The 12,663-nt window shown below is 38.1% G+C and overlaps 1 protein-coding gene across 4 annotated transcripts in view; it reads left to right on the top strand.

Annotated features, from left to right (window-relative positions):
* Positions 1 to 12,663, top strand: part of PIK3C3 (phosphatidylinositol 3-kinase catalytic subunit type 3) — an 88,906-nt gene that overhangs the window by 64,442 nt on the left and 11,801 nt on the right. For 3 of the 4 annotated variants that reach the window (XM_086628714.1, XM_086628715.1, XM_086628713.1), the window contains one exon: positions 2,384 to 2,474. In XM_086628714.1, the coding sequence (XP_086484840.1) occupies positions 2,384 to 2,474 (91 nt within the window). Of the gene's footprint in view, positions 1 to 2,383; positions 2,475 to 12,663 lie in introns of those variants that run through there. The other variant, XM_086628716.1, reaches the window with a different exon arrangement.

The following is a 12,663-nucleotide window of genomic DNA, read 5'->3' as shown; positions in this document are numbered from 1 at the left end:
CTCAATCCATTCTCTGCCCAGCCTGTACAGGCTGCACTTGGTCTCATTGAACTTCATGAAGCTTGCATGGGCCTAGCTCTCCAGCCTGTCAAGGTCCCTCTGGATGGCATCACTTCTCTCCAGTGTGTCCACCACACCACACAGCTTGGTGTCGTCAGCAAACTTGCTGAGGGTGCACTCGATCCCACTGTCCATGTCGCCAACAAAGACGTTAAACAGCACTGGTTCCAGTACTGACCCCTGAGGAACATCACTCGTCACTGGCTTCCACTTGGACATTGAACTGTTGACCACAACTCTTTGAGTGCAACCATCAAGCCAATTCCTTGTCTTCACATTGGTCCATCTGTCAAATCCATGTCTCTCCAATTTAGAGGCAAGGATGTCATGTGGGACTGTGTCACGTGCTTTGCACTAGTCCGGGTATGTGATGTCAGTTGCTCTTCCCTCATCCATCAACACTGTAACTCCATTGTAGAAGGCCACCAGATTTCTCGGGCACAATTGGCCCATAGTAAAGGTGTGTTGGCTGTCACAAATCACCTCTTTTTTTTTCCATGTGCTTTAGCATAGTTTCCAGGAGAATCTGCTCCCTGACCTTCCCAGGCGCAGAGGTGAAACTGACTGCCTTATAGTCCTCTGGGTCTTCCTTTATTCCCTTTTTAAACATGGGTGTTCTGCTTCCCTTTTACCTGTTGGTGGGAACTTCACCAGCCTATGTGGTTTAAGAGCAAAAGGGACCCTTGAGACTGTGGACTTCTGGGTCCTTCAAAGGGAGAACTACCAATGGAAGCTACCTGTGACCTAGGAAGAGACTTGAGAGAATATAGCTGTAAGCTTGAAGCATGTTTAAAGTGAGATTTGCTTTGTCAGGCAAGTAGAAAAAATGTTCATTAACATGAACATAACCTGTTGCGATTCTTCTTGGCACCAAAGCAGCTTGACTGCCAGCTTTCTTAGCCAGAGCTGAAAAAAATGGTAGCATAACTTTACTTGCTTGCTTAATGAGGCTTTGAGCAACCTGGTGTAGTGGAGGGTTTCCCTGCAGGGGGGTTGGAACTGGATGATCTTTGGGGTCCCTTCCAACCCAAACCGTTCTATGATTCTTTCGATCTTTCTTTTACTCTGTGATAAAAGTGGTTTTCTTGATCCCAACCTCTCACCCCTTGGAAAGTGATGCAAAACAGCTGAAACAAATCAGGCAGGAGATTTCTACCCAAATAGTTTATTTCAAATGTTTGTGTTACAGGCAGTTAAAATTTACATTGGCCTGGGTTAGGTAGTGCTAGATACAGTTAGTAATGAAGTGTCACAAGTTTTTGATGGAATTGTGCTTTTCTAGAGAGTTTTTTTTGTTGTTGAGCAGTGTTTACTTTGTAAAATAACGCTATGGAGCAGTCCTTTTGTGTAGTTAGAATACTTTGTACTCCTTGCAGTTGTCAGCTTTTATATATTCAGCGGCTGGCTAATAAACATGTTCTGCTGCTAAGGATTCATTTTCTATCATCTGTAAAGCTCCTAGTGCTCTTAGGAAAGCAGTATTTCAGATTTTGAAGTCAGTTACATACTTTGTCTCTGAAAGGGGACCTAGATCCCTTTAGATAGGAAGTTTCAGTTTTATGTTGAACAGCTTGAAAATTATCCTTTCAAAAAGCAACTTACAGCTAATTTCTTTCAAGGGCAAAATAGTGTTCCTTAAAATATTTGCGAGTACTTCCAACATGACGTTAAAACTGAAAACTCTGCTCTGTCTTGTTTTTTTTAATGGTTATAAATGACATTTGTACTTCGTAAGTGCAGCATGCCTACCAATGTTACTGCATCTTCACTGAGCAACTGCAGACTTGGATCTGGTTAAATCACTCACATTCAGCCTGTTTCAGCAAAAGCCCTTGCAGCAACTTGGAAAATCATTTCTTGTAACTGTGAGGACTTCAGCTGTTTGAATGCTAATAGATTTGATACTGCTACATCACTGGTATCCTTCTTAATAAAAAATAACCTTTGAATCAATATTCTAGCATATTTGTCCTACTAGAGCTACAAAATGTCTTTAAATCATACAATATTTGAAATTACAATGTGTATTTGATGTGTCTCTAGATAAATGTTGTGACAATTTTTAGAAGATTATAACAAAAGCAGATCAGTTTTCAGTTTTGTCAGTTTGAATTAGTTTAGGGGTTAAACTTCGGGTGCTAATGTCAGATGTCTTATGTTTTTAACATAAATATGTTCACCTGAAGTGTTATGAATGCATCTCAACCAAAGCATCACCAGTTCACACTAAGATGATGATGTGTTCTTCAGTGCAGTTGTTTGTAGACTGTGCAAAAGATATTTCGTAAAGTTAGTGTTTTACCTGCTCTGCTCTTCTGCTTAGGTATTCCAACTTGATCTTGAACTTATTTTCCCTCATGGTGGATGCCAACATTCCAGATATTGCTCTTGAACCCGACAAGACTGTAAAAAAGGTAACTAGAAAGCTTTCCTTGTCTTTCAGTGACCGAAGTCGTCATGTCCAGAAGTTTTCAGTTACTTGTGGTGACTTATTTGTAACTGGTGGCCTGAAAATACTTGCTCCTGTTGGAGTTTTGATGAATTTCTAGAAACTCTGAAGTTAAAGATAGGAGAATGTACTTTTGAGGTCATATAGCACGTAAGCACATATGCCTATAAATACAGAATTGATCATTAGCATCAATTTGGTAGGGCACAGTCTGCTCTAGCACTCTGTTCCAGGTGGTATTTTAGCGTTCTGCTAATGACAGTGATCCCACCTTACGGAACTTCTGATAAGTTAAGCAGTCAACACTGACTATATCGTGAAAGATTGTTCCATCTAGTCTAGAATCCTGTGAGTCGTGTATGGTTCTGTAAAACCAGTGTACTGGTAGATAGAAAACCACTCCACTGAAGATTGAAAACCAGTAGACTGGTGTATCTTCATCACCAGGACATTTTTGTTTGTTGTGAAAATAAACTCATGTCTCATAATTCCAACTTTGTCCCTTTGCACCGCTCCGAATCGTTCTTCTCCATTTGATGTTTCAACAACAGTTGATGTTTAAAATACTGGCTAAATGTTCATCTAGATTTCATTACACTTAGTTTTTAGGCAAATGTTTGCTTCTTTATAACCAGATCTATAGTGAAGGGCTATCTGTTTTAATTCCACAAAAGACTTTGTGGAGCCTGTGTATCCAATGGAAATGAGTTCAGTGTAATTTTTATTTGCGCGGTGAATTTTCTCTAAAATAGACTATTCTTCGGTGTTTTCAATGAGGTATGAAAGCAGAGATTCAGAATCTTTAAGTTAATATCTCATGCGTTAGTACAATTCCCTTAAAGAAAATTAAAATTTAACTACAACTAAATCCTTCCTTTTGCCTGCAATTTCCAGCATTTCTGTTCAGTTTCTTGGTTTCATATTGATACAAATTGTTCGTGTAGCTGTTCAGTTTCATTTCCAGGAAGTCTGCGCTAGCCCGAAGTACTGTTTTTGTGGTAAAGATGACAGCCCTCCCTCCACTTAGTTGTTTTCCTGAGAAACTGACGGTTCATTCTTTTTCCATATCAATGTCTGAAACTCACCTCTGTCCCTAAATGCCCTGCAAAGATTGAATAGGTTGCTCACGTAGAGCATGGGACATAGAGGCTTAAAATAGAAAACTGAAATGATTCCATATGCCTACCAAGTTGTAGATGATGGGAGTAAATACATGTTTGTAGAGACACTTTGTTTTGAAGGAAGAGGCTTTCCTAACAGTATGATTGCAACACATGCCTATGAATTCCGTCTTTATAAAGATGACATTTTTGGTTCTGTCTACCTCTTGGAAAAATGAGAAGTACTTTTTTTACTTCAGTGATCCAGTAAAGAGGGGAAAATCTTTTAGACTGCAAAGTCTACAAATGGGTGCACAGGAAATCCTGGGAGAAATTGAAGTAATTACGTACAGCTAGTGCAGGGGCTAATTTTGGAAGGTTTGTCCTTGACAGAAATAGTCATCAAGATATCAAACTGACGGTTTCATTGAATTCCAGAAGTGCTGATTCTTTTGTGTTTACAGCAATAAGTTTGAGACTTGCTACGTATTTTATTCTTACTCATCTCTGGACAAAGTTCACTGTCGCTTGACGTGACAGTGTACATTCTTGCCTTGAATGCTCTCTTGTGAGCTCTGACGTTTTTATCAAACTGCATCTCTGTGTTCACTGCCAATTAACATACAATATCCTTGTTTCTTATTAGTATCTTGGCATTGTATTTTATGTTAGTAAACTCTAGAAGTGCTTTCCAAGGGTATATTGCTTTCTGTAATTGATGATAATAGGATGTCCGGTTTTGTAAAATATTTGTAAAGGATTATTTTAATGTAGCACCATTTGAATATTTCAGATACTTCTAAAACTCTCTTACTCTGTATAGATTTCCCATATAATTGTCTTGAAATAACAAATCAAGATACAGAACTGAAAGCCAACAAGTCTTTTCTACAGCAGCTGAGTGTGTTACAGTAGTTAAATATCGGGATTATATAAAGCATGATTGTATTGTATCTGATTGGAGATCATGGAAGGAAGCAAAATCTGAAAGGAAGTTCTAAGAGCTGTGAATTAGATTAATGTGGTTACTTCTAAATTCCCTTGCAAAGTGTATATAGTAGTGCTTTCTTTGCGTAAAAAGAACATAGGTTTATTGGTTACATGGCAGATCACTATTAGATCAAATGCAGCAGTTAGTTATGGAGATACTGAGTTCTGACAATACTACAGGTTGGTGAGCTGTGACTTTTACCTTCATGGTTGGTTCAAATCGTGTCTACTCACAGAGGCTTTAAAATGTGAAAAGAGATAGAACTGAACCAGTAAGACAAGTATTTCAGATAAGTAATGCAAATCGAGAGGAAAAGATTTTACTTTCCCAGGCTCTGTCAGTTCCTTTGCAGTGTGCTTGTTCCTTTAACAAAACAAACCCACACAATAAGGTGTTACCAGAAAGATAACCAAATTTTGCAGCTTGTTGATAAATGTTCTCTTCGTAATTCATCGACTTTTCAGCCCTCTCTCAAGTATTGTTATTTTATAACAACTCTTATTTTTTCTGACAGCTCAGCTGTTTTTTAATTCCTGTTAACTGTTCAGGTTTAGTCCTTTTGGTTCAAAAGTTGCCCTTTGAATATTTGAATTCTCCTGGAATTTGTGCAAAAATAATACATCCTAATGGGATCTCTGAATTTAGAGTAGGTGAACAGAAGACACTTCCGTAAAGCAGTTGTTGACATTGTGATCTACTGGATGCAGGCAACTATGTTCAAAGCTTGTATGACAGTCATTGTTTTCTGTAGTTCTCTTTTTTTTTTTTTTGCTTTAGAAAAACAGTCAGCAAATCAGCTGTACATGGACTAGGATCAGAATCATCTTAACTCATTATAGAATTACGAATAGGTCATTGCTTATTTTTTAAATAATGTTTTAGAAAACTCATTTAGATATTAAATGCCCATTAGCCTGTCTCGGATCAGTTACGAGCTTTGTTAATACTAATAAAGAAAGGAACAAGGTGTCTTGCATCTTTTGGGCTAAGTGGCAAGTTTGTTCAGACATTTAACAAGATAATACTGTACCTTGTTGTAGGAAAATTGAATAAATGCTTTCAGCATCTCAGTTTATTTTTTTATTATTTTTTTTCTTCAAGCTTTAAACAGAAGAATCTATATATATTTCAACAGACTCAAATTAGCTAAAGATCCATTTTGGACTGACCTGTAAAATTAAATTACCTTTGATGTGTGAGTCAAGTCAATAGCCATTTCAACCGTGATATCGCTTTCATGGAAGACAAAAGTGGAGATTTACAAATGTTTCTGTATCTAAGAAGGTATCCTGCTTAATAGTGTAGGTGGAAGTTCAGCATTTCGCTTATCATTGCTGTAGTAATACATGTTCTGTTTTGTAGAGCCTTTGCTTTTGCTTTAGGGGGCTGGTGAGCCAGTGAGACTCATGTCACAGGCAACTGAAGTCGAGTCACTGAGGTAACAAGATAAAGGTAACCTTATCTATATTTGGTGATAAATCAGAATACTAGTTTGTGATTAGACTGCAAGGAAATTTGTATAGTGAAAGTTTTTTTTCATGTTATTAAAGAAAGGGATGCTTACTGAAGGGAGTATTAGGCCTCAATTATTTTGGTGAACAATTGTTGGCTTATTGATCCTTGATACTGGAATTTTTCAGTAGGTGCAGCTATACTGGTGTTACCATGGAGGTAACATGGAGGTGTGAGTTATTCTAAAGATTACTTCTAAAGAAAGATTTTTCCTGAATGGTCACAGTTTTGATTCCTCAAAGTGAAAGCATTGTGACGTTAGATGGTAGCTCAGGTTCCAGTCGAATCTGTATAGCTTCACAAAGAATGCGTTCTCCTCACTTCTGATAGTGAAGGAGGTGCTTTGTGTTACAGGAAATGTCTGCCTACTGGTGAAGAACACGGTAAGATGTGGAAACATGCTACCCAGTAAAGCCGTCTTTGGAAACATTTTTGGTGTTCCCTTTTTCTAAACATTCAAAAAGTGGTCTACTGAGTTTCTAGAGCCACAATGAGGCTTTAATTTTTGTAATCGTACACATACTCAAATAAAAATAAATTTTGCACGTATTATATATAGTGATGACTAGAGTAATATTGAACTAGATTAAGGAACATTACTGTCACTTTGTATGACTTGATTTCTTGTGCTCTTTTGTCTCTTCCCATGATACATATGTGTGTTGTAGCAGGATGCTCACTAGTTAGACTGAAAAGGCGGTTGGAAGTCAGCAATTCTTGGACTTTCTCATGAAAGAAAGTATTATGTGGAACATGTCTTCTTCAGTGAGGCACTGGATGATTTGAATTGTGTTTAGGGTTTTTTGTTTGGTTGGTTTTTTTAAGAATGTGATTTTCAGACTGATGTGTTAAATGAGACTTCTTAGAAAAATCTGAGTGCAGAAAGCACTCTTAAGGAATATTCTTGCTAACCTGAGAAACAAAAGGGAAGGCAGGATCTTTATAGTTGGAGACTGTTTTTGCCTGAATATCATCTACCTTCCAGTAACAGTGTTACATCCCAAGTTGCTAACAGAGTGTAATTGTATAATCAAGCTTAAAATCTAACTGAAAGCATATTGTCAAGGTGTCATTTCTGTCCAATAGTTGTGAAACATCTCAGGACAAATATGTATCGAGTGAAAGCAAAATTGAAACTGCAGCTTGTCTCGTGTACAACTTTCTGTAAAATAAGTATAGATGACACCTGTTTGACATGGTTTATGGCACAGGATGGTGTAACCGGAGCCGGGCACTCTGTTTCTGTCATCTCTGAAAGTACTTCCACATTGTTCTTGTTCAAAAAGGAACAAGCTCTACACAATTTTACTGATCTTACTTATCAAGGAAAGATGACAATGTGGATATTTTCTTCCTGTTAGCCTTGAAAGAACCAGAAATTCTCAGTTACTTCAACTGGAGATGCAGATTTAGATCATACCAAGATTTGACAGTACCTTCTTACTTGCTTTGCATAACATTTGTGTTCAGAACGTAAATTAGTGCTGGCCTTAATGATGCATTCTCACACTTAAAATTGGACTGAAAATGAGTTAGTCAGCATTTGCCTGGAGGAAGAAAAAAAAGCTCTTTTTCAAGTTTCACAATTATTCTTTGAGAATGTATGGAAAAAACATTTTTCTACCAGCTATCCACTTTCGGTGTATATATCCAATATCACTACATAGATTAGCTAGTACCTTTCGATTACAAGAGAAGTTTGTTTTAGTGACTCACTTCCCTCACTCCAGTTTCAGTTGTTACTTTTCTCCATAGAAAGACCCAGAAAATGGTGATTACCAACTACACAAAATTGTCCCCATCCTCAAAACCGTAGGAACCCTCTTCAAATTCTCGGTGTTCTGTTTAACAGTAAAACTTTTGTCAATTTTTGACCAAGAAAAAGTAGCTGCAGAGCTTGAAATTAGTTGTCTTTTCGATCTTTTCATCTCTTGTCCTCTCCATACTATTTCTGAAGAAAACTGTCAGTCTAATGTGCTTCACCTCGTGGTCATGCCACCATCTCCACTGCCACCCTCTGATTTTGGCTTTTCTGAAAAGCCAGTTTCGCTCAGAAATGTCACAAAATGAAATAAAATTGAAAAGTACCAGAAGATTCTCCCCAGTTTGCCTCTCCCGTTCTGTGGCCTCTCAGGTAATTACCTTTAGATTTTCCATTCTTCACTTGCTCTTTTCCACTTGTCAATTTTCAGGAAAAGGACTGGGCTGAAATATCTTTATAAAGATTTATCAATGCATAACTGATGATAAAATGAAGATTTCTCCATACATACCTGTTTTTCTGCCAGTGCTACTTGTTGGGTTTTCTTTTTCTTTCCAGTACAGCTGCAACACTAATTAGTAATTGTTGGGCTTTTCAAAATTAGCCAGTGCTATAAATTTAAATAGTAATGACTAAAATCCAGAGTCAATTATATAGCCACTTTTGCGTAAGGAAGAGGTAGACCATCACTCTCCAGATGTAGCTAATGTATTCGGTATTGTCACCTCTTAAAGAAAAGCTTTTGATTTTTCTACAGGAAAGCCAGATGGCTTCTATCTGTCCTTCATAGCACATTTGACCTTTAAATTAGAAAACATCAGGGACCAGTGATTCACTGGTGCACAAAGAACTCGGCAGGCATGAAAGGACAGTGTCCTAATTGGCTGAGCTGTGTTTCAGATGCCCGTTGATTAAAGAAGGTGCTGCAAAGGTGCTACAACTGTTTCGTTTGCAGGCGAGGTTATTGTGAGCGTGGGTGGCACGAATACCTGGTGTCCAGCGAGCAGTGGGTAACTGCTGCTTGTGGAAGTAGCCCCATTCCGTTTCGATAGCGCCTTTGGCTCTACACAGAAATGGCTAAAATCAGACCGTTCAGGAGAGTGGGAAGTTTTCTTCCCGTGGAGTGTAGCACTGAGAACACCCTCTGTGTTTCCATGTCTGTGCAAACATGGACTAGGTTTCATCCCCCTTGACAAGAAAGAGAATAGTATAAATGTTTGGAAACTAGCAAGAAGAGAGAACAGACGTGTTTTGTTCCTTTTACATTAAACATATCAGAGTAAAATGATTCTTGTTCTACAGGCATAAAAGCTGAAGCAGAGGTACACCGTGACTTAAGGTACAGAAGGAATCTCTGAGGTAGCTTGTTTCCATGCCTGAGCTAATTTTGACATTTTCTTCATCTGGTTTATAGTAAAACTCCCTATGCTCTTTCCCCTCCTGTGTCCTCCCCAGGAGTCAGTCAATGTATAACTGAGAGTCAAGTTCACAAGTTAGTGAAAGGGAAAGGATTTCTAATTTGGTGCTTGACATGCCTTTTTACGCAGGGCATATCTGTCCCTTCTCACTTGACTGAAAGTGCAAGTATTTCTTAGAAGGTGGAGCTAGGAAACATATCTGAGATTTATTAATGCCAGGAGGAAATTTACTTTTATAAGAGATATAAACTCAGTTTTCCTTGGTCAGTCTGTTTGTTTCAGTATTTATATTTGCTTGCTGCTCTAGGGAGGTTTATTCTTTGTAAAAGTGTCACATTGGCATGCAGCTTATTTTGCAGACATTCATCTTTCTGTCCATTTGGGTAATGATGCTGCAGCTGCACACCCAGCTTTTCTGTTTCTAGCCTGTTTATTTTGCATGTATATTAATTCATTTCAAAATAAAAAAAAAGATAAAGATAGAATAAACATTGCAACGTGAAACAAGTGTGAGAACACTTCTGAGCTCCTGTTGCTTTATATCATGTTGCCTGTTTGATTGTAAGGTTTTGGCTGATACGATGAAATTCTGAGCTGGAACAGTGTCATCTTTGCATGCTGCAGCAGCTGAAACCCTTATTTTCATGGAAGTTCAGTTTAGAGATGTTCATTAATGTCTTTAATGACTCCTATTTAAAAAAAAATAAAAAAAATTACAGAAGGCTTGTTTAGAAACTGCAGTTTTTTCAAATGAAAGCCTTGAAAACAAAAGCTGTTGTTGGAACATTCTAGTGAAATTGTTCATGCACATAGAGCATCTGTATAGTTTGTACAGTCAGTTGTTTGGACTGCAAGCAACAGGGAAAGCAAGTCTTTTGCTGAAAAAGATGTAATATGATAAGGGTTAAGCCAAGAATTTGATGCCAGTTTCTGCTACATGAACACTGAATGCTGACTGTTGGTAACAATTATAAGGCAAAATAGTAAAGATAATAAAAAAACCACGAAATAATGTTGTTTTCTTTTTTGGCTGTCGATTGATTTTTATCCAGGGTTTTAGTAATAGTCAGAGTGCTTACATCAAATGCATGTTATGACCCAATGCAAAAGGACACTGCTGTTTCTCTTTTTAAGTAGCTGATTTTTCAATGAGCAATCCTACGTTGGAGTGTTAAAATTATGTAGCTAGCAGTCAAAGTAAACACCAGCAGTGCTGCTTGATGTTGCTGGAAGAATAAATACTTCTTCCAGTATTTGAAGAGCAACCAGCAGTCTTCAGAATGACTGACTTGCAAATAGTCTGAAAAGTAAATGGAATTAAGAGAGGATGCACACGTGTACGTGTGATGTGTTACCTCGAAATGTATTACTGCCTTCTTCAGTAACTATGAAAAACACGGCAACAAATATTCATGAAGTATGGATTTGGACACTTCCTTGAAGTTTATAAAAGCTTCTTAAGAATTTCTAAAATGTCAGTCTTAACCTTGAGCATCAAGTATCTAATCTATTTTAGGTAATATTTTTGCAGTAAGAAGATGCTTGCTAGTAAAAAAAGAAAAAAATCCTGAGTTTAATACAGGGATAGCTAATGGCTATACTATTCAGTAGATCAAACTCGAGGACAAAAAAAATGGAAAAAAAAAAAAATCCATACAAATCTGCTCTTCGGTTAGAGGGAAAGGGCAGTCTTGTGGTTAAGGAGCAAGAAGCACAAGTGAAAATCTTGCAACTTTGCAATGAAATGCACTTACCTGCACTAGCACAATTCCCTGCTGGGTTTCTGTATGATCTCTCAATCCTAAAATGGTCACGCTTCCCAAAATACAAAATACCAAAAAGGAGATGGGTAAACCTGGAGATTCGTTCAACTTGGTGAAGACACAGGCCTGCCATTACCTCAGACCTTTAACCGCGATTTTTAATACGATTATTAGGGTTTCCTTAAGTATTTCATATTCTCTTTGTTGCCATCTTGATTTTTATACTGTTTGCAGCTCTGTGGGCCTGACTGGAACTTTTCTGTGAAATCAGCTTCATACAACCTCTTTGGTAGCATTTTCAAAACAATAGTCTTTTTAGTTCTCCTTGAAGACACTTCAAGCAAAAATGAAGTGTGAGTCTGCCAGCAACTAACACTGCTCGTTATTCTTGTAGCTGTTATGCTCCTTCCCTCTTGGCTAACTTTACAGCTTCCCTTTTTTCTAGTGAAGTGTCACATCAAATGTAAATATACATAAAATATACAGGTTTTGAAATTTTCTGTCTTTAAAACAGATTTTTTTGGTGGTGGTTTGTGGTTTTTTAATGAGAAATGTCAGTGTTTTCCATGAAATAGTTTAATTTTTACTGCAGTGATTCGTCTCATGACGTTCTACTTCCCCATAACATTTGTGGTGTGGGACTTTCTTTGCCTACCCCAGAATTTAGTGTATGGTATTCTAGTTAGTATTTGCTCTGATCAGGCTGTGTCATCATAGGATCCTGAGATTTTTTTGCAACAGATGGATGAAGTGACCACTTGATTTTGCATTAGGGTGTTTTATTTGGTTTTGGAAGGTAGAGGAAGAAAGGAGGTTAATTCTAATTTTGATCAGGGCATTTGTGTGTTGGGTTTGTGGGGGTTTTCTTTGTTTTGGTGGTTTTGTTTGCTTGTTTTTTCAGCAGAAGTGCAGTCAAAAGATGATGACTGGTTTTGTTATTTCACCCTTTGCCTCCCTATATCTTAGCACATTAATCTTTATGTTTATTCTAGAAAGCATAGCAATGTATCTGCAAACTGTGATGTGATTATAAATAAAATGTGTAAATGCAGCTTTAGGCCAGGTTAAAAAAGATAAGTGCTGTATAAATGCATCTTTGCATGAAAAAAGGAGGATCTTTTAGTTAATGCTTTAATCTTGGGGCTGTTCGGCCTGGAGAAGAAAAGGCTCCGGGATGATCTTACAGCAGCCTTCCAGTTCTTAAAGGGGGCCTACAGGAAAGCTGGAGAGGGACTTTTTACAAGGGCGTGTAGTGATAGGACCAGGGGCAATGGCTTTAAACTGAAAGAGGGCAGATTTCGATTGGATATAAGGAAGAAATTTTTCACTCAGAGCGTGGTGAGGCACTGGAACAGGTTGCCCAGAGAAGTTGTGACTGCCCCATCCCTGGAGGTGTTCAAGGCCAGGCTGGATGAGGCTTTGGGCAACCTGGTGTAGTGGAGGGTGTCTCTGCCCATGGCAAGGGGGTTGGAACTGGATGATCTTTGAGGTCCCTTCCAACCCAAACCATTCCATGATTCTATGAACCTGCAATTTCTCCAGAGAGTGAGAAATTCATTGCATGGGGCAGCAGTAATGGAACGTGTGAAGAGCTGTGATGGATAGCAG

The sequence above is a fragment of the Tauraco erythrolophus genome, chromosome Z, assembly GCF_009769465.1.
Source record: "Tauraco erythrolophus isolate bTauEry1 chromosome Z, bTauEry1.pri, whole genome shotgun sequence".
NCBI classification, from domain to species: Eukaryota; Metazoa; Chordata; class Aves; order Musophagiformes; family Musophagidae; genus Tauraco; species Tauraco erythrolophus.
Note: the sequence above shows the minus strand (reverse complement) of the source record. Positions and strands in the feature narration are given on the sequence as shown.